At 38.7% G+C, this 22,609-nt stretch overlaps 1 protein-coding gene across 2 annotated transcripts; it reads left to right on the top strand.

The window, feature by feature from the left end:
• Window positions 1-1,613: 1,613 nt before the first annotated feature.
• Window positions 1,614-20,205, top strand: sfpq (splicing factor proline/glutamine-rich). Of its 2 annotated transcripts, none has more exons than XM_023154551.3 (12): window positions 1,614-2,500; window positions 3,084-3,275; window positions 3,365-3,666; window positions 3,801-3,896; window positions 4,416-4,612; window positions 4,723-4,807; window positions 4,912-5,023; window positions 5,110-5,158; window positions 6,155-6,258; window positions 19,618-19,666; window positions 19,877-19,996; window positions 20,108-20,205. In XM_023154551.3, exons 1-10 carry the CDS (start codon window positions 1,751-1,753, stop codon window positions 19,642-19,644), a joined length of 1,914 nt encoding a protein of 637 aa, XP_023010319.3. In that variant the 5' UTR covers window positions 1,614-1,750; the 3' UTR covers window positions 19,645-19,666; window positions 19,877-19,996; window positions 20,108-20,205. The 2 variants fall into 2 exon arrangements, with proteins under 2 accessions (XP_023010319.3, XP_004572764.3); XM_004572707.6 differs by having other exon boundaries at window positions 9,388-19,666.
• Window positions 20,206-22,609: the final 2,404 nt, after the last annotated feature.

The raw sequence follows: 22,609 nt of genomic DNA, 5'->3' as shown, positions 1-22,609 counted from the left end.
CTCTGAAGAAAAACTTTGCCCACTGAAGCCAGTTTTGAAGGAGTTCTCACATACTTGGAGCACGTGTCAGTGGCTTTTCCTTCACATGCCTTGCAGTTAGGTTAAGGGTGGCTGTGCCTCAGGAGGTAGCCATGTGTGATGGAAAGAAGCTTAAAGACACTAAATTAAGTGCTTTATGACTCAGACTGGGTGACTGTAGCTTATAGTAAACACTGGATTCACATGTGAGTTTGTATAGATTCAGATCACTTTATTGATCCCAGGAAAAAAATCATTTGCAGCTAACCTGCATAACCTACAAACCTGAAACATTCATTACAAACACTGTTACATGTCAAGTTACAGATCAACAAACATTGAGGTGAATAGACAAATGGCAATAAAATAAATTGTCTAAATTACATCTGCCAGAGATGTGTGATCTAATAGCCAAGGGACTGAAGTGGTGCAGTACTTCTATGGCACTTTTCTTTTTAATTTGAGCACTCTCTAACTACAAGCCTCACTCACCCACATTATTCAAGTGCTTTTTTCATGCCTAAACACTTTTAATCAACAGGCACATTGGATACATCAGGGGAAACATGAGGTTTAGTGTCTTGCCCACAGACATTTCAACATTCAGGTGATCGAATAACTAAGCAGAGGTCTTTTTAGTTTTTTAGTAAGGTTTTAACATGTGTTTTTTCTTCCTGGACATTCTACTTCTACCACCATGTTTGCTGTTGCACAACTCTCCCATAAAATTCAGTTCAGGGTTTGTTAACTGGCATGTCTCTCTCTTGTGATAGTTTTTATTACGTGGGCTGGAGAAATGCTAAAAGCAAAATAATTTCCCACTAAGGCAAACCCCAGTGTCAATGCAGTGTGATATAAACGCCCAGTTAAGAGTTACCTTCAATTCTCTTTAAATCTTTATGCCATATGTTTACTAATAAATCTAAAAATCAACCTACTGAATTCTAAACAAGTCCTTCAGGATTTTTTTCTCAATAGTTTTCTCACTAATGTTTTTTAAGCTAGGACTGATTAACACAAACCCCTGCAAACAGCTGTTGTTCAAATGGGTCTGAAAGCTTAGTCTGAGGTGCTGGTAACTGTATGAGCTTCTTCTCTGTAGAGGAAAAACGTATTCTTACTTTCATTGGACAGTGCTCACTGTTAACCCGTTTAATCCGTGTTTGATTGTTTCCGTGACTTTATTTGGAGCAGGAGTGCGTCAGTTCCACTAGCAGCCACACATTGAAGTGAAAATTACATCAAGGGCCAGATATATAAAGTGTATTCACGTGCTTTAATTTAAAGTGAAATGCATATAAAAAGGATACCCTTCTTATGCATAATCTGGGTCATAAAGTCAGCAATAGTCACTGTGGGGCTGTTCCACTGTGCAGGCTACAGTACCAAACAGATAGCTATGTGACAACGAATTGTTTCAGATTTCTTTGAGCAATGATTAACAGCTCTTTCATTCGAGCAATGGCCGCCTCTTTACATACATATGAGAGCAGAGTTGGTGATTTCAGGACTGGCTCCTTCGAAAAACTCTTACTCCGCCTCCTGTACAACGGACCAATCAATGGGACTGGGCGGAGCCAGACGTCTGCGTACTGGAGAAAGAAAGAAAATACGTTAACTATTGGTCGCCATTTTGAGAACCTGCGAACAGCCTTTGGAGGTGGTTGTTGAGCAGTAGACCTTTAATTCTTTTGGTATTTTAAAAATAATTTTTGCCTATATATTAGGACCAATGTCTCGATTCAACAATAATCGTGGCGGCTTTGGAATGAATCATTTCCAGCCGCGCAGAGGAAGTGGGCCCGGCGGCCCCATGCGAGGTGGGCTTATGGGAAACCCAAATTTTCGCCATAATCCTTTCCAGAATCAAAATCAAAACCGGAGGGGACACAACTTCAACAGACCACCACACCAAGGATCGCAGAACACTCCCCAGAAGCCGCAACAGAATCAGTCGCTACCCATCATCCCTCCGCCGACTCCAGGCCCGGCTCTTACGATGGAAGGCCCGATTAAGCAGCAACAGCATCAGAAACCGGCACAAGAGCAGCAGAAATCCACAACCCCTGCGCCCCAGCCGAAGGTTCAGTCACCACCACCCACACCTAACGTGACCTCCCCTCAGCCAAACCAGGCAAACAAGAACCTGAACCAGCAGCTGAAGTCACCCGTGGCAAATGCTAACGGTCAGCAGCAGAAGCCGACTCCACACCCAAGCCCGAAAGCAGCTGGGCCGCAGCAAGGTCAGAAACCAAGCCCTCAGCAAAGCCAGAAGCCGGGACCCCAGCAGGGCCAGAAGCCAGGACCCCAGCAGGGCCAGAAGCCGGGACCCCAGCAGGGCCAGAAGCCGGGACCTCAACAAGGCCAGAGACCAGGACTTCAACAAGGCCAAAATACAGGGCCACCGGCCATGAAAGTCAGTCAACAGTCACGAGAGACCATGAACACTGACGCAAGTCAGTCAGAAGAGAGCCAATCTAAGGTTTGCTTTATTTAGTTTTAGCTTAATTTTTATAAACGCCCAAGTGGCGTCGGCAGTCGCTATCTGCTAACACTAGCCAAACCAGCCGCGTGGTGCTCGATATGACACTTTAAACAGCCCTGTCGGGCGGAGTTGTTTGTGTTATCCTTACAGTTATTAGGGAAGCAGTCGGGCGCTCGCTCCGGCGGGAAGTCGCATTGCATAAAAGAATACATCCTGCAACGTTATTGCTTTTAGCTAGCGGCCATCTTGTTCAAGTATAGAAATTAGTTCTATTTTAACGCTTTTAAAAGGAAAAATATATTTTCAGTGATGGGTTTCATCTGTTAACCTGAACAATTTTGGGTGAACTAGTTTGTCGACAGTGGTATTTCATATTATTTTCCGTGTTGGATTTTTTTCTTTTACTTCACAAAGCGAGTGAGGGGGATGGGCGAACGGAGATCGAAATACGGACGCGAGCACAAATCATAACATAAAGTTAATCTGAAAATGATGATCAATGGTCAAATAATTTGTATATTTTTCTGTTTTCTATATATGTATACGAATTTAAAAAAAAATTCGGTCTTGTTTTTCTTAGGCTGAGTTCAAGGCGACGCTGTCCATGTTGCTGAAGCCAGGTGAGAAGTCCTACACACAGCGGTGCCGCTTGTTTGTTGGTAACCTGCCCAACGACATCACAGAGGACGATTTCAGGAAGATGTTTGCAAAATATGGGGAGCCCACTGAGGTCTTTATCAACAAGGGGAAAGGCTTTGGTTTCATCCGACTGGTAAGGGGTCACACGCTTGAATTGAAACAGGTTTTTGTTACTGTAATAAGTAAAGGGACTCTTTTAAATAACATTTTTCTTTTATCTAGGAATCTCGGGCACTTGCAGAGATAGCAAAAGCTGAGCTGGATGACACACCGATGAAGGGCAGACCCTTGCGTGTCCGATTTGCTACACACTCTGCAGCGCTTTCTATAAAGAATCTGTCACCATTTGTTTCCAATGAACTCCTAGAGGAAGCTTTCTCACAGTTCGGAATGGTAGAGAGGGCCATCGTGGTTGTAGATGATCGTGGACGCTCTACGGGCAGAGGAATTGTTGAATTTGCCTCCAGACCTGCTGCCAGAAAGGCTTTAGAGAGGTGCAACGAGGGGGTCTTTCTGCTCACTACGTAAGTCTAATTATATTAGTTGAGTAGAAGGGGGGTATTTGAGTTGGAAGATATTTGTAAAAGGTTCTTGAAGCCCTTGCTCTTTTTCTTTCTTTTTTTTTTTTTTAAAAAAAATTGTATTTCACCTTCTGCAGTTCTCCTCGGCCTGTTGTTGTCGAGCCTCTGGAGCAGTACGATAGTGAAGATGGTCTTCCAGAGAAGTTGGCACAGAAGAACCCCAAATATAAAACGTGAGTACTGGTTTGTTCTTGGTGCAACATCATGCAGATGGCAGGGAAATCTTACTTTTTCCTAATCATACTAACACCACCATAAAATAGCCAGTGGAATGAACTATGAGTAGGTCTTGAAGCAAGTGCATTTTGGTCTCTTGACGCAATCGTCTTTATTATGCAAATTACTTTCTTCGGGTCATTAGGTCATTTATTTGTGAGTAGCAGATGGTGGGATGGGGAAGGTGGGGGTGGTGGATTCAGCTGTTAAAGGTCAACCTTCTCTGAGGCTCTGCAGATGTTAATCTGAGTAAAATCCCACATTGGCAAACAGAAAACTAAACCATTGCATATAGTATAAAATTGGCGACTATTGAATCATTGAAATGAGGAAGTATGGTGTAGTAAAACTAAAGTTTCACTTTGCATTCATTTTATCTTAGAAGATCTTTCAATGCAATTTTTAGTAACTCAGGTGAATGCTGACATGTTCCTGTCAATCTAATGTACTCTACGTTATGGTCTTTGTGTCTTTAGAGAGCGTGAGGAGCCTCCTCGCTTTGCCCGTCCAGGCACTTTTGAATTTGAGTATGCAAAGCGCTGGAAATCCCTTGATGAAATGGAAAAGCAGCAAAGACAACAGGTGGAGAAGAACATGCGTGAGGCCCGTGAGAAACTCGAGAGCGAGATGGAGGATGCTTACCATGAGCACCAGGCCAATCTGCTCCGTCAAGGCAAGTTTAGATATGGAAGACCTGCAATTCTCATAATTTGTTATATATGTCACTCATTAGATGTGGGTTATCCTACTGCTGTAAATGTAATGCGTTGTGTTTTCATTCAGATCTGTTGAGGCGACAGGAAGAACTGAGGCGTATGGAGGAGATGCACAATCAGGAGATGCAAAAGAGGAAGGAAATGCAGCTCAGGTATTTTATGTCATTAAATTGCAGCTGGTTGTTGTTTGGAACAGGTGTTGAGTTCTCTTAAAACATGGACTACATTTGACTAATTATCTGGCATTTTTAAACAGACAAGAGGAAGAGCGACGCAGACAGGAGGAGGAGATGCTTCGGAAGAGAGAGTTGGAAGAACAGATGCGCCGTCAGCGTGAGGAGAACTACAGGATGGGCAGCTTTATGGATGTTAGTTAAACTTAACTTGGGCGTCAAAAACATCAGTTCAACAACCAGTTACTGCCTACATTAATCTTAATTTCTTTGTTTTACAGAGGGACAGAGAAATGAGAATGCATCCTGGTGGAGCTTTGGGCATGGGTGGTAAGTGTCTTTTGTTTAAATTAAGAAATCATGACAGAAATCCAGACACCACAGTGGCTATAAAGGTGACCAAAACATTTTAGGCATTAGATGATGAAATGCACAGTGTTGCAAAAAGACAATTCCAGCCTATTCCTTTACAGTAACTGAAGTATTAAACATTCTGTAATAAAGTAGCTTCTTTTTTAAGTAGACGTAGAGTTTAGTGAAATAAAATGGACAAAATAGTCCAGTATGATTTTAAAATGACACAAAGGTAGAACAATTCCATAAGAAGAAAAAGTAAAATAAAAAAAGAGCTAAAACAATAAAATCTAAATGTAAAGTATGAAGGAAGCTCATAAAGTAGGTCTGTGTAAAAATAATGCACATGTGGAGATATCAGGAAGGGAAGACTTGATTTTGTTAGACCAGATTTGGTAGGAAATGTACAAACAACGTCAGTGCTCTATGTGTAGGCTTGTCAGTAGTGTATTTAAAAAAAAAAAACAAACAAAAAAAACAACTTCTGCAAGCATGCAAATAGAAGCTGTTGGGGGTAGCAGGTGTTAAACATTTCTAAACTGGTACTTGCTTTGGTGTCAACTTCATTCGTGTTACATTACATTTCCCCCCTAGCAACTAAATGACAGCTGGCTATGTTAGCTTGTAAAGCTTGTAGCTTGTAAAGCTGCTGATAGCTGAGTCAAATATTAGATCAGTATCAGTATTCAGACCAGTATCTATGCGAGTGTTATAGCTCTTGAAATTCTGTTGAGGCAGCTTTACCATCAGCAGGATGTGTCTGAGTTTTTACTCCTCAGCCGTAAAAGACTGGTGGGGTATTGTCGTCACGCAGATGGGCAGGCAGCATGGAGTCCAATCCTAAGTTGGAGACCTACAATTTTTGAAATGGATAAATAGGGGTGTGTAGTAGGAGGCTGAGGGGGGTAGCATTGGTATTTTTAATTCATGTGCTGTATGAATACCTAACATGTTTTCCTGTTTGCTCTTTAGATATGTCCTTTGGTGGATCCTCACAGAAATTCTCTATGAGCGGGCTTGGGTTTGAGAGTCAGCAGGGAATGGGAGGACCAGGAGGCCTGATGGGCAACGAAATGGTAATGTATCCCACTTGTGGGAATTTCAGTAGTTAATATAGTTTTGTTTGGCTTTCCCTTTGGTTGGAGACTCCCAGCCATGTTTTTATTTTTTTGTTTTTTGTTTTTTCTCTTCCTTTCTTCGTGTTAACACGATGTCCAGTTGTCTAAGCAGGATGGCAGAATGAGTGATTTGTGTTCTCAGCTATCACTGGATGGCTTTCTGGTTGTTGAATGTGACACATGCTCACTGCTTTTATAGGGTTTGTTTGTTTTCCTTTTTTTCAGTAGCAAGCCGAGCCCCCTCAGTTAATAGTCCCACAAGCCATTACTGCTTTTAAGCTATAAAACCGTCAGCTTGCACTAAATGATCATCTCAGTGTGTTTCAAACAGCTGTAGAAAAACTTTGCTGGCTCTGCTCACTCCTATCATGCTGTTTGTGTAGTGGACTGCTATTGCAAGCCCTGTCTTATGTGAGCTGGACAGGCACGTTTTCTTGACTGAGGAGAGCATTGGTATCCAGTATTATTTTTTTTATTTTTTATTTTTTTTTAAATTTTTCCATTTTTTTTCTATTACCAATTTCATTCCTCATTTGTCTATCAGGAGAACTGAAGTTGTGTGTGAACAGGCTTCCTTTTTCCACCCTTAAATGTATTTAATTATATTTTTTGAGGGGGGGGGCGTTGAAGTGTGGTGGAAAACTTCTGGACCAGCAACCTTTACCTTCTCATCAGTATCTCTTTTTGTAATTGAGCTTTGAAACCTTGTAACACTTTTAGTGCCTGATGACGGTGTAAAGCTTTGAGTTTGACGAAGATTACAGCATGATTAACTGATGGGGGCTGGCGTAGCCTTGTGACTTTGTTCAGATGATGTCGCTGAAAACTGGACCGAGCCTGGGATTTTTTGTTTCTGGCAGAATTTAGACCTGAAGTCATTCGTTTCTGTATTACAGTTGACGGATGAAAAGGTTCTATAGTCCTGAATAAAAAGTAATGCTTGAACTTTAAAATAGGGTTTCTGTATTATTAAGACTTGTTACCAAAAAAAGTCTTAATAACAGTCCATTAATTTAGATCTTAATGCAGGGGTGTCAAACATGAGGCCTATTGAAATTTGTTTTTTATAATGGGTAGTTCATGTGTAATTAAGCTAACTTAGACTGACGGAATTAAGAGTAAGTGGGTTATGTGGCCCAAATTTTATGTGCTATAAAATGAGTTTGACATACCTGCTTTAAGGCATTTTAAATACACTTTAGGAATTGTTTGCTTCATGGAGTTCATTTTACTTTTATAAAGTTATGCACTTTTGTTTGCAGCAAACCCACCTAACTTGGGTAGGTACACGGTGCAAAGCTGCCATTTAAAAATGGCATGACCCACCCTGCACTAAATAGTTGAAATGGTCATATCAAATGAAGACTGTCAGTACTAGAGCATGTGAAGTTGGGAATCTAATGGCTTTTACCTAAACAGAAATTGGTTAGCCACTTTTTAAGAACAAGTCAGCACACCTGGAAAGTGGGCTCTGCTTAAGCTGTAATATTAGAATATGTTTGGTTTATTTCCCCCCCAAAAAACATCTGAAGCTCACAGTAGTAGGAATTAAAGGGGGGACAGTTCACCCCAAAGTCAAACGTATGCATTTTTTCCCTGGCCTGTAGTGTGCTCTGGCCATCTCAACTTTCTTACATTTGTGAGTTGCCTAGTTTTGGAGATGAACAACTGGCTTCTCTTCTGCAATAGAACTAAACACTTGGCTTGTGCTCAGAGAGCCAAATTTTTTATTTTATTTTATTTTTGCTGTATTGCTGTCTGATTCTGGTTAACAGCAAAAGACGGTTTCTTTTTTGGGAGGTGGGAAAGATACTGTTCCTTTAAATTTCCTTAATTTGTGTTATTAACGACAAAAAGCACAGAAATTAAAACTCTATCAGACTTTATTCTTTGATCAAAAATTTTTTTGCTCATAACCTTGATACTTTTTTGCTCGTAGTTGTAAAATGAGTTCTAAAAGAAATTCTTCGTGCTTAAAGACATCTTAATTTTGACTTGAAAACAAGAACCTGTATTTCATTTATTACTCGTCTAGAAAAGTATTTACCTCTTTAAAATTTAGAGCACAATTTGCTTTTGAATAGTTCAAATGAATGGTCTTTTAAAAACCATAAGTTTGAGTTTTAAGCCTGTTGGAAGTGATCCTGACAGTCTGAATTTCAGTTTAGTAAAATGAGCAGAAGGTTCATTCACTTCAAGATAATATTTATATTCTGCAATCTGACTACCTCACGTTATTCTCCTTACCTTAGTTGTTCTTTGTTAGCCTCATTTTGCAAATGACAATTTCAGCTATTCTGCTGAATTTCTAGAATGACACTTTTAGTTTCACAGAAGTTGTCTGAATTAGCATTGATGTAAATATTAATGAACTGCTTACTTATTGGAAAAATGTCTTGCACTACGAATATACTCTTTCTGTCTGAGAGACCACACATTTCTGGTAGATCCTATACGTTGTAGTCACATTTGGGACCGTTTAAAAGTTACCATACCCTTTTGTGATACCTGAGCAACAGATTTATAGATATGTTTAAGATCACTCTAAGTCATACAGTTTACAATATTAGTCATGATGCCACCAAATTGTGTGTATATGCAACATTTTCTAAGGAAATCTGAATTCTGGCTGTAACAAATGACTAGAAATATGAGGTTAAACCTCATGTTAGAAATATATTTTTAGCGTCCTATTTTCATGCCGCCTCTCAGAAGTTTAGGCATGTATCTGTTGCCATTAACTAGTAGATACGGCCAGCTGTCATTAATGCCCAGCCTAATCTTGGCATGCACTGGAGAAGAGACCACACTAGGTAGGCACTGACTAACGAAAGCATTACCCTCTCTTCCTTTTCCGTATGTTACCTGTGGCACCTGTGGACCTTCATATTGGAACGAACGGTTTCTCCGGATGTGTCTCCTGCTGGTTCTTTTGTAAACCACTCGCAATATAAAACAAATCACACCTGTGCCATACCTTTTTTACACATCTCCATATGGACATGAACTGTATGCTTATGCACTGACCCTTCCCATACCTTATTACCACCCTCCTGTCTGCCTCCTTGGCACATTGACACCCAACAGCGCAATGAGCGCTTCACTCCGGGTGGTGCGAGGGGAATGGGTCCTGGTAACCCCGGGTATGGCAGGGTCCGCGAGGAGTTTGATGGTCCTGCTAAGAAACCCCGTTTTTAAACGCTGCTCTTTTGATGCTTCCGGCAGCGCCATTTGTACAGTTTTTCTCTAAAAACAAAAATGTTGATTCGAATTTCTTGTATTTAAGTTTAAATTGTTACAACATTTTAGCCAATTTACTCAGTTATTGAAAGTCAATATTTTCATTTTTTACTTTGTCTCTAGTCTGAAAAGAGAAGTTACTCTTAGCTGATCCAGTTCTTTTTTTGACCATGTATAATTTTTTTTTTTTTTTTTTTTTTTTTTTTTTTTAAAGATGTGTTATGCTCTGTGAGTCGTCGTGAAGTGATAACTGTAACATTTTTTCTGAACTTCCTATGGCTGTGTTTTGTGCCATGCATTTGGAGTCAACGCATGTACTATAATAAAGAGACATTGGTTCAATCAGGAAAAACCTTTAACCTTTTATTCTTAAAAATGAAACGTGTAGTCCGTTCAGAAAGCAGTAATGGGCTGTTTGCGGAAGTTGAATAATGTGGTTACCTTTGCCACGTTAGCTCTTAAAGATTCTATGTGTTATTTTCTCAAGTCCTGTCCACTTTAGTTCAGTGATTCGTACACAGTCTGAAAAGAATTAACTCGTGGTATGACAGAAATTAGCTGCAAGTACGACATAGCTTTAATCAGCAAATTCCCACATTGAAATATATTGTAAAAATACTTATTCATCAAAGGAATAATCATATATTTACCACCTACTTAAAAAGACTCTAGACTGGGAAGCAATGTTGAACAGGGTTCTCCAGATCATTGAAAACTTAATTAAAATAAGATTTAACACATTTTAATATTTTTACGTTTCCTGTAAATTAGCGATAGCATTTGCAGGAAAATTTTTTATTTTATTTTATTTTTTTTAAGAAAAAGTTGTTAAGATTCATTTTTATAAATTGGTTATTAAAATGGTCACAGTCGCGTTTTAAAGAACTTCATTTATTTTTAATAATGCAGGGTGGCTCTGATATTATAACCCTGTTTTCAAACAAGTATGTTTCCTTTTATTTTTTGAAAAAGGGGAACTTTTAGGCTTTTTCTTGGTTTTTAGGAGAGGCTTTTTCTGAGTTATGTTGCATTCAATGAGTAACTCTGCTTTTACAGTCTTGCCTCAGGACAGAAGAAATATCACACATGGAACCTTTAAGAAAACCTGTGTAATACTGTGTGACTAACAGTGGTCTTACAGAAACATAGTGCTGAAACCGCACAGTCTGTCGTAGACAGGCAAAATCCACTCAAGTGTGTGTCCTTGTGTGCATGTTTGGAAGCTGGAGTTATTTGACTACATTTACATGCAGGTCATTCTGTTATTGCTAGCATTTCAAGCATTTGTGAGGCATTCTTTCAGAAGGATAACTGTCATAAAAAATGCACAAAGCAAATGCCACCATCTTTAAAAATGGATGATGTTGTTAAATTGGGATGAAATTGTAGCAGTTTCTGTATTGTTATGTAAAGAATTAATTTTGATAATTATGAAGGTTTCCATAAGGGTGCACTGATGTGACTCTGGACTCCTATAGGTTCTTTAAGGTGTTTAGGTTAACCTTAAGTGGTAATAGTTCAAACAGCACCACGTTTCTGCATCAGTTGAAGTAATACAATTGTATGTAAATGTAGTCAATAATGGTTATGGACGGACTTGAGGCATATTATAGGTCTATAAAAGTTTGTGTGTAAAATGTATCTTTGGGGAAGTGCAGTGGCAAATCTTGACATCAGATATGTCCATATTATACTTAAACGCCTTGGAACATCCATACTTGGATACGTATGTCAAGTCTTAGAATTTCTAAAAGTCTAGTAACTAGCAACCAATGGTTCATCAGAGATCTGACGTTTCAGGCTGTGACGTCATAAATGACTGAGTCACTGTTGGATTTTGGAAAATGATTTTCAGTTATAAAGCTCTAATTTTGCTAGAGCAGCACAAAGACAATAAGTCCCTTTGTAAGAACGCATAAGATGCCCTAGTTTTCAAAACCGCATGGATGTGTGCAGTGGGCTTAAACGACAGTCTGATTTGCATCTTTTCTGTTTCACTGATATGTTCTTGTGTATCAGTTAACTTTTGACAAACCAGCACTACGATCTCATTTAAAACTAGAGACTCCAAGGCTATTGTATCAACTTTGTCAACAGGGCTCATGTGCTGTTTTTTTTCCGAGGACCTGCCTTGTTTGTGGTAAATTTATCACTATTACCTTCTCAGACTGACTTGTATGACAGATTGGGTTACATTCAGGAGAACCCATTCTCAATCTCTGCAGAAATGTTTAACTGTATCTGCATTAATGACTTTAATGGCACCTGCCATTATAATGGCAATAATATCCTGTACTATTAGGATATTCACATTATCTCCGAACACAGCACGAGATCAAGAGACAAGAAGTCCAAATATTTTTATTTTTTTTTCTAATTGTGGGACTGCTCAAACAGTAATAATGTAAGGATGGCCCAACCAAAATTGAGTGCCATAATTAAACGGACACCTTCCTCCATTCACAAGCCTACCTTTACAACCTTTGTCAGAGTTGTCTGGTAAGAGATGGCCTGAAAAGTGAATGTAAGTAATTTTGATCTTTTAATAATTTCAACTTTTGTTATTAAGCAGATTTTATTTTTTGCGTGTATTAACTTGGCTCTGTTCTATTCCACTAGCTTTAACTTTGACATTCTGTGAATCATTGAAAGTATTTTTCATTCAACATTAGTTAAAATTTTGTAGTTGGTGGAAGCTTGCTGACCTCGCACAGCAACTAGCTGATCATTGTAGCTTTTTCTGTTTTTTCTTCATGTAGAAGAAAATGTCCTCCATTTAAACATGGATTACATAAGACATCAAGAATCAAATATTTTTAGTGCACCTGTTAATGTCCTTCACATAATCAAACATGCAATGAAGGTAAGGATTTTAACTTTAATGTCTTCTATCATGTGGCATCCCAGAATCCCACAAAACAAACCTGAAATGGCCACAGAACAGAAGATTTGGATGTGTGGATGCATTCAGTAATGGGAAGGATATAAAGGAGTGTTTATCTCAAATGTTACTTGTGTTTGTGTTATGTACATGTTTTCTTTAACAGGTATGGACGGCTTTAAAGATAATGGACTGTGGCTGAAGTGTGGCTGGGTAGTGAGGACTTGGAAAAGCTGTAGCTAAGAAACTCAAACGCTGGATCTGAAACTAGTGAAAGTAGTGAGATATAATCCCTATTTAATCCTGTACATACAGTACATGATTTCCTTCCAAGAGAGTAGTCTAATGAGGTACATTAATTAGATGTTTGTCATTGTGATATGGTAGTCAAACCCCTGGGAAGTCAACTGGATTGTGATTCTAATCCATCCTTGTAGCATTCCTGATGAATTAGAAAACTTCTTATTTTATCCAATATTGTGTACTTCAAATATTTAGTGCATATTTTCTCATTTAATTTTGAAAAAAGTTTCAAAAATTCAGTAATAGTAATTCACAATGGAATGCAATAAATTTTAATTAATATATTGCAGATTAATATCTATAAATACACTTAATGGCATTCAGAAAAATCATAACTCACTGATCTGATGTGGGACTGGAATTTAATGCCTTCAAAGTCCACAACACTAAATTTGTGTTGGTCGGTTATTTCTAAATATTCAAAAGAATAACGATATAGGTTTAAGGCACTAATTGTTCTTTGCAACATCAGTGCTTTGAGTATAATTTTCACATAACACTACATCTTAATGATGGATTGTTATGCCAGCTTTTTTAAAAATATATTTTACAAAGAGAAAGCCTGTCTACATGGTTCATACGCTCGTATTAAATGGTCAATTTTGGATGAGCGTTTTTCATTGCAAAATAACAAATCCTATAACTAATAGTTATTTGTACAGATGTATTTGCCAAACTTTTCCTCATTCTTTAGACGAATGAGTCCTTTTTAGCGCAGTGGCATGCACTCTGAATTTTTCTCTGACAGTATGCACAGATGACTGGATTTTCAGATTAAAATAAACATTCCTCAGAGTAGTTGTGACATAACTAACTGAAAAAGGATGTTGGAAGTCAAATAATCTCCAACATTTAGGAAACAGTTTAGATCTGCAATCAAAGGTATGTAGGTACCTTTAAAATATGCCCTTTATGCATCAAATTCCTTTTAGGTAAAACATTTAGAAATGCATCACTGCTTTTAGATTGAATTACATTTTACTGGCTTAAATATAGTTCTTTTACTTAATAACATAGTGTGCATTTTGAACTTTGTAACGTTGTCTGTGTTGTGTACAACTTGTTTTTCTTTAACAGGTTTGACCATCTGTTAAGGTGTTGGACTATGAAAAGGAAGTTGCCAAGCCAAGACATTGAGAGTCTGTAGCTTCTGTTGGAGCGGTTTTGTAAATGAAACTGTGTCACTCTAAAGGACCAGAGTGATCAGATAATAGTGGCTCTATAGCTTGGACTGTAGGTTAGAATATTTGGGAATTTATATATTTGGCTATTGCTCTCGCACAAGTACACCGTTTTAAGGAAAATTCTTATATTTATGTCTATTGTATGTTTACAGTTGCTATATTTTAATGCAGAAAAATCCCTTTCTGCTATTTTGACATGAAAATAAACCCTTGACATTCTTCAAGGGGCCCGGTTACCCACTCCACATTTGTGTTCCACTTTGTCTTGTGCATATTATACTGACTGTTTTTGCAGCCATGCAATTCACTCTGTCTTCAAGCTAGGTCTTCTGCCTTTAAGGTTTGTTTAAGAGTCCTCAGATTTTTCTTTATCCTTATTTGCCACCTTTGGAAGGACTTTGAGGTTCTTAGTTGTACTGGTCACAGATGATAGATTCCAGATAACAACTAAAATGTGACAGAAGTAGAAAGTATTCTGTAAAATGTATTGAGGACAGTTTGAAGCATTTGACTCTTATAAATTCTAAAATTTAAGTTTTAAGAAGAGCATGTGAATTTGTTAAATTTTTATATATGAAAGAAATAACGGAATTTGTTCTAGTTCCTCTTTAAAAGATTAAGAGACTGAGTTTGATATTGCCTACATGTTTTAATGTATTCAAGTAAAAATAGTTGTCATGCTTGCTTATACAGCGCTATCAAACCAAAGCAAGTTACATTACACAAATACATGGATTACACGTTGTAAAAATGGACAAGTTTGGCAGTGGAATTATAAAAACGAAAGAGGAACACATTTACTCAACATCTGAGGTCTGAAATCGATGCCTCTTTATAGATGTATTTGACTGGAATTGTGGTGACAATGGAAAGCTTTGACATTCAAGTGAAGTCGCAGCCACAGGCAAGTGAAACATTGCAGTAAGCAGACTCTTCATAAATGGAAATCAAACTTTTTGACAGTCACTCTTAACAGCTTTAACAATTGTCTAATGATCACACAGCACAAGTGTGAACAATATAGCAACTAATTAAGGTTCATGGTGAGAAAAATGACCTGTTGCCTTCTAGGGGTGTAACGGTACGTGTGTGACGTTAAGTGCTAACATGTATATGTTTCTCTGTAGGAGGAAAAAGACTGCCCGTACCAGTGATATCCACATACAATCTTACTTTTACTGCTACATGATTAGTTCTTTTTTTTTTTTGATTAGTTTTTTTTTTTTTTTTTGCTTAATAAATAAAAATTAATGTCATCTGTTAGACAGTGAGCTGAATCCAGAACCATTTAAGTATTACTCTAGTGACAACTTTCTAGGGGCAAGTAGCTCACAGCCTCTAACCTCATGTTTAACTCATTTTTCCAGTTGGACTAAAATCAAAAAAACTCCGTGTACTAGTTACGCTTCGACTACATGTAGTTCTCGTGTCTCACAGCTCACTGAGCTCAGCTTTTAACATCTTTAGAAACTTTTATTGTATTTCTTCAGTGCAATCCAATCCAAGGTCTTTTTCTTGGTTCAGTAGAAAGAGGTTTTGTTTTTTGTTTTTTCTGATGGCATTGGCAGTCACACCATTAGGATTTCTAAATACACTCTCATAATGTGATTCTGCCTAACCTGTTAAGGAGCAGAAAGTCATTTTCTTTTCCAGAACATGTTTGCTGTACACCAGGTATGCATTGGCCATAAACTCTGGTAGGAGTATTCTTGAAAGCTCAGCCAGAACTCTGTGCTAACTCACACAACATATTTTATATTTAAACATTATATTTAACTGAAACATGAGTGCTCACAACAAACAATACCTATTCTGACAGTTCTGTTGTCCTCTTTTCAGGAGTTTTTTTTTTTTTTAATTTAATTATTGCTAGTGTTTAAACCTTTTTATGATGAAATCATTCCCCAAATATGGGAAAGTATTTCTCTTTATTCTCAATTTAGAGTTTCTTTTGTCAAAGTAAGAATTATGGCCAACTTTTAATTAAAAAAAAAAAAAAAGAGGCTGCTCATAGGATAATTTTGACTTTTGTTAGTCTTTTGTTGCCTCTACCAAAAACATACCACACTGACTGTTACATCCCCACTCCCCACACTTTACATTGTGACTCAAGTTTTATGTAACAACTTTTTACTCCAGCACATAATCTCATCAGTTCTGTCTGAATTACCATAATAGTAAGAGCTACACCAGCAGACCGATCAAGCTCACAGACCTGAGTGAGGCAGGATGTTCGATGCTGTCTTACGGTTGAAGAGGCAGCGGCTTGTTTTGCCTGTCTGGTTGTGCGTGTTTCATGTCTTTGGGTAAAAGAGGTGCATTAGCTGCTGTCAGCCAGCTTGTCAAAGACAAGCTGCCCCAGTCCACAGTAGAGGCTCTTCTCTGCAGTTGGGTTACATTGACGATGAGTAGTTCTGCAGATGTCAGTGGACAGTAAAGCCTGGACTTGTTTGCACTGCAGCCAGAGGTATGCTTACACAGATCAGCTGAACAAGTAAGGTAAGTGTCCCATCCATGTTTATAATGCAAGATGCACAGTTGTCCCATGACTTAACTCTTCTGTCTTCTTATTCCACGTCACTGCTCACAGTGATGTCTTCAGGGCTTCTGGCATCACACTTTCAAAGAATGGCATCACAGTGCAGATCTCTCTTCATACTTCTTGGCAATAGATTTGCTGTAGCCTGTGGAGTGTGTGTGTGTGGTTGTAGTACTTTGGCTCCTCTGTATGTGTGCATGAAAACAAGTGTTTGTGTGGATTCAAATATATGGAACACAGCGCTGAAATGAAAGGTATTCTGCTTTTTTTTTCCTTTTTTTTTTTAAAGTATTGCCTGGTACATTTAAGCTCCTAAGTGGAAAAAGCAGAAGTCTTGTCTACAACCGTACACGATGTTTTGCATTTTGTTTCCTTTTCTCGAAAACCTATATTTGAAAGTGATTAGTTTGGAAAAAGGCAGGGTGTTTGCAGCAACAAACTGGGGGTGGGGGGACAACCAAAGCCCAGCTCTACCAGAGGCAAAATACTATGAGAAACTGTTCTGCTTTGGCCATAACTTTGTTTTGAGTGCTTTCTGATTGCAGTTAATCTATTCCTGCTTTGATAAAGTAATAGTACTGTTAAACACGCAGTGGCCTTTCATCAGCACATCCTCAGTCAATCGCAATGCAGTTAAAATCAGTCATGAAAAGTACTTTCACACTGTGTAAGCAGCACTTTTATCTTTGAACCCTCTATCAGCACTACTCCCTCGCCCTCTCTGCCTGTCTGAAATGACATACCGATTGTATTGGTACTGGGTTGGGTTTTTGAAGTGTTGAAGTGACTGTACAGAATGCTGTGGCAAGACTTAACTGGCACTAATAAGTGGTCACACATCCCTTGTTTTGGCTTCTCTTCATTGATTGCCAGTAAATTTTAGGTTTCATTTTAAAATTTTAGTTTTAACTGAACAGCTCTACATGGTGAAGCTCCCCAGTATATCTCTGACCTATTGAAACATCATGCTTCCTACCGGTCACTTCAGGTCAGAGGTTACTGTTGGTCCCATGTATTGGGTTCAAAACACGTGGGGATCGGGCTTTTCAGGCACTGGGTTGTGGAATTCTCTTCCACTGTCTTTACGCTGTACAAACTCCACTGACTCTTTTAAAAGCAGCTGAAGACATTTTTATACAAACAAGCTGTTAAAGTGTTTTCATTGTTTCATATTATTATTATTATATGTATATTTCAGGGTTTATTGTGAAGCGCTTTGATTTTTATCTGTGAAAGTGCTATATTTAAGATGTCACATACTTTTTGGGTCCCCAACCTTTCTAAGTTGGTAGTTCTTTTTCTTAAAAATATATAACAATACTTTTACAATTTTGTGCATAAATAACTGGTCAGACTTGTGTATGTGGAGCAAATAGAAACACAAATGTGCACTGTTTTCACAAAGGACCACTCATGTTTCAGTAATCTGTTTTAAACAGAACGAGCATGAAAGTTTATACTGTACCATTTCATCATGTAGAGCATTTGGGCTTTAAGTTACGTAGTGTTTGTTGTCAATCTGATTTTAGTTGCATCAAGACAGTTTGCTGCTTCTCATCTGTGGAATGAATTCGGTGTAAAACTAGTGAGAAAACTGTTGTTTTGAAGCTGGGAATTTGAGCTATGAAATGACACATAACCATTTTAGCTTTTGAAAGGGCATGATGCTAACTGTAGATAGGTTAGTAACGCATGTCTGTATTCACTGTGAAATTAATCGTCATTCTACCTTTTGCAAACAATATTTTAAAAAGTACCGGCAGGGTGAAAGCTGAGCTGAACATCACACTCCTGGGTGTCTTTTATTGTATCTGGTTGCTGAATAAAGACACTTTTAGGTGAAGGGTGCACTTAACACAAGATATGGGTTAATCTATATTTAAATTAAAAAAAACATTCACACACTCAAAACCTTAGGGTACATCACCATATTCTTCTTTGCCTAATGTACTTCAAACTCACAAGGAAATTATTTGCTGAGGTCATAAAATTAGGTGCAGTATCGTTTTCTTGACTTCATTTAGTCTGGCTTTTGTAATCGGGAGTTGCCCCCTGCTGGCCATTAGAAACAAAGCAGATTTAATTCACTCCCATATTAGCTTCACATTTAAAAACGATGCTCAGTCCACTGTGTGTGTGTATATATACAATCTGTATTCTCAAACACTGTTTTTAGGAACAAACTGATGGTTGCGTGGTTTGTCGGAGAAAATTTGGACAATCGTTTTAAAGAGTGTGTCCAGTGATCAGCTTCAAATGGACCTTTTCCTTTCTTCTCTCAGTACCTCTTATTCCTCATTCCTTCCTGTGACTCATGAATGGCATATCATGCACTGACCAGCCAGCCATTTGAATAAATGTACACAAGAAGACTGTGGCAGTTTCGTATGTTGCTTGTATTTAGATCTCTCATCTCTGTAGGGCTCTGCTGCCCTTGAGTCTCTCGAGCTGTGGCTAGACTGTGTTCAGCCAATGGCGGCTGTGATGATTTCATCTCTGCACTGTGATCCATTTTCTAACCATGCTCTGAGTCCTGATTGACTACAATCCTTCCTTATATCCTGTTGGAGTGTGATGCCAGAACTACCCTTCAGTCCTGTAATGGCCTCTTCAGAAAGGGCCCTGCCCAGAGTCCGAAAGACTGACACTGAAAACGACCACGGCTTCGTCAGTGCTAGGTTTATGGTGTAGCTCCAGTTTGGGGTACCTTTGCAGTAAAACACCTGATGTGTCAGTATGAAAGTCTAGCTTCACATGGCTTTGTAACAGATGGACCTACCTACCTCTCAAGGATTGCAACGGATTCGAACGTTGTCATGAATTTGTCTGTCCTCTCTGCAGTTTCTAATAAATTATTCATGTTCTGGGTGCTGAGATGCCCTTCAGTAACAAACACATGCATACACGTGCACACACTTCATTCATTCACACATTTTACTTACCCTCACACACGATTTTCTTCTAATTTATGTTAGAACCAACTCATTTTATTTTAAACATCTGTCACATGACATACAGCACATACAACACATACACCTACACACACCTACATACCTACACACACAGGCTCTCACTTTTGTGTTTATGCATTGCAACCACAGTGAGTAGTGTTTGAGTAAACCTGGTGATCAGTCCACTGTCAGGCTCTCATTGTCTGTCTCTTGCTGCAGGATCCTCGACCATTAGAGGGAGGCTGAGGATCTTTACGGATTTACCACCGTAAGTGTTGGACAAATGCAGTGTGTCTGCTTAACTTCCAAACATGTAAAATATCATCTGCAGCACTGTAATGCATCTTATTTAGAAACTTACCTTTGAGTGTTTGGTATTTTGTTGGTTGTGAGGCTGCTATGACAAAACTCCTGAGTTACTTTGTCACATGACACAAGTCAAACATCACTGATGTATTTTTTTGTTTCTGTGTTGTAGGGAAAATGAAGATTGTCTTGTAAAATGTCAAAGCTGGAGGAAGCTCGCTGTAACAGGACGCCAGGATGACCTCCAGGCTGGCTCATGTGCAGTTCGTCCTTCAAAACATGGATGTGAAATGTGCGTGCACAGTTTTTTTTTGTTTTTTCTTTTTAAACATTTGAATAGAAACACACTGTGAAATGTCTTATTTGCAGCACTTAAGTCTAATAACTCATTACTGTTTCTCAGGTGGCGGAGCAGTACCAGAACTCATCCAGCAGAGGGCAGTCTGCAGTCCAGAGGAGAGATGCACTGTTTTCTCTTAATAATAAAAGATATAAACCTGAGTTTTGTTTCCATGTCTTACTTTTCACCTGATTACCTGTTTTGTCTAAGTTAGTTTCATTTAAGCGTTACACTAAATTTAAATTGCATTAAATGAGATGTCAAACAGTTTTTCTGTTTAAATTGAGGTTTGGTGCTCTGTAAAAGGAAAAGGAAAACCACCAGCACTGTAGTGTAGTTCATTAAAGTCATTAGGGTTAATTTAATCAAGTGTTACAGTACACGTTACTCATTGAATGCTTGGAAATGGCAGAAAACTGTAAACTAGTGATGTTTACTTTGGTAGACAGGTCCCAGAGGTTGATTCAGAGCCAGGAAAAACCTGCAATCACTCATTGTTGGATTCAGTGCCTCAGCTGTGAAGCACTCTGATAGGAGTCCAGTCCAATTACAATTAAGGCTAAAGGTGCAATGTTTCCGCTGCTGGCCCACACTTGCATCTCAAGTATTGGCTGTCAGTCTTGGAGCAGGTCCAGCCGAGAAGCAGCAAGATGATCCGGAGCAGTCTGAAGGCACAATCTGAATATGTGTCGGATCGTTGTTGTCTGACCTGAGCTCCACCCTGGCACAAAAACAGGCTCCTAAAGGCCAAAAACACAAAGTGAAAACTTGACTTAAATTAGTGCTAAAGTGAGTCACCCGAGCTCAACCTGCCAGAGCATCTATGGAGGGTTAAAATATGTCTTACAAAAAGCTTCAGGCAAACCGGTGTGAATGAAACTCAAAACCAAACAATGACATGATCCAGTGTGATTTAATCCCCCCACAAGATCAAAAACATGCTGTCCTCTTTTACCCTGCGGCTGAAAGTTTAGTTTGCTATGCGGCATTATGTCAGTGCGGTTTGGTGCTGAAAGACTTTTTTTATTTTTATTTTTTTTACTTTCGCCAATGGTTGTCAATTTTCAGAAATGGACCCATGAGTGTGATTTGTAATGCCCGTTTCCCACCACCGTGCTACTGTTGCCCAGTCTAGGACCGCTTCCATGCATTTCCATTAAAAACAGGACTGGTGCTGCTGACTCTGCTGGGCCTAAAGCTGGAATCAGTGGTCATGTGAGGGGCTATTGGCACAGTATTTAACCTACACGATGGGGCTGTGATAATGTGAGCAGTGAATAACTCGCCTTTTGTCTCGCAACTAAGCTTGTGAAATGCATGTTACATAATTCTGTAATTTGTCTTAGGGAGAAAGTGTTCAAGTTTATATTGATCGATTTAGATTTTTGTTATAATATAATAATAACAAGCAAATCAGCGGTTTGTGATCTTAAGCATCAGGACAACACACAACAGATAGCGGCGTCTCAAATATTAAAGATTTACTTAAATTTTAACGTAACTACTGCAGCATAAATTCACTGTGTTAAACAAACATTATGAAAAAAATAAATCGTGAAGTTGCTAAAATTACAGTCCAATATATTTGGTGACCTCACATGTTATCAAAAATAAATGAGTACATTTTTTAAAATTTCGAAACCATTAAAATGAATAAAAGTTACTGAAATAACTTAAAAGCAGAAAATGTTGTGGTGCTGAAATCGTGAGATGAAGTAAACAATGATTAAATGATGCCAGTTAACTGTATATTCACTTGGGTTTATTCATTTACATCACAGCTTATTTTCTAAGCAGCTCATGCTTTCTGTATGAAAACATCTAAGAAATGTAAGCTGTCAGATTGCTGTTGTGCTACTGAAGCTTAAAGTTTAATTAAATATACCAGACATACAAAGCCAAATAAACAGCCAGTGAAGGAGAACTGTTTTCTCAGAAGGAGTTAAAGTTTTTGGATAACGCTCAGACAGACATGATATTGTTTCCAAAAAAAATATTAACGTGGACTTTCTCTCTTGGATACATGCTTCAAATCTAAGAGAACAAATATTAACAAACCTTCATAGAGAACAAGTAACAGGTTTCACAAATATATTTCTGCAAAAAGAGCTTCCTGTTTGGGATCACCACCGAACCAGGGTCCCGGTTTATTCTCTCACATGAACGTTTCCTGGACACTTCCTCACCTACCACCTGCTCCCTCGACTGTAAGCCGACCTGGTGAAGAGGGAAAAGGAGCGAGGGAGAGTTGGTAGTGTCCACCTGGCCGGCTCCATTCATGCATCATTAATGGCCCTGCATCATTGATGCGGTCCGCTGCCCACAGATAGAAGTGGTACAATGTCCTCCTCATCCACCCCCCGCAGCCTGTAGACAGGCAGGCTATAGATCCAGGTCTTTAGGTGAAGCCATATCTGCCATCCACCTCGTGACCATGCTATCACTTTCACTAGTCTTCATGTGTTGCAGCAGAAATCAGTGTCTACATTAGTTTAGAGAGCATATTTTCAGGTGTATTCTCCTGCAGGCGTAACACACCCACAGATAAATGAGCGGCACTGCTGG

Source organism: Maylandia zebra, linkage group LG22 (assembly GCF_041146795.1).
Source record: "Maylandia zebra isolate NMK-2024a linkage group LG22, Mzebra_GT3a, whole genome shotgun sequence".
Classification (NCBI taxonomy): Eukaryota; Metazoa; Chordata; class Actinopteri; order Cichliformes; family Cichlidae; genus Maylandia; species Maylandia zebra.
Note: the sequence above shows the minus strand (reverse complement) of the source record. Positions and strands in the feature narration are given on the sequence as shown.

Coding starts and splice junctions, on each gene's coding strand:
- sfpq (XM_004572707.6), top strand. CDS start 1,751: ATGTCTCGATTCAACAATAATCGTGGCGGCTTTGGAATGAATCATTTC. Junction 3,276..3,364: donor GCTTTGGTTTCATCCGACTG/GTAAGGGGTCAC, acceptor TCTTTTATCTAG/GAATCTCGGGCACTTGCAGA. Junction 5,024..5,109: donor GGATGGGCAGCTTTATGGAT/GTTAGTTAAACT, acceptor TTTGTTTTACAG/AGGGACAGAGAAATGAGAAT.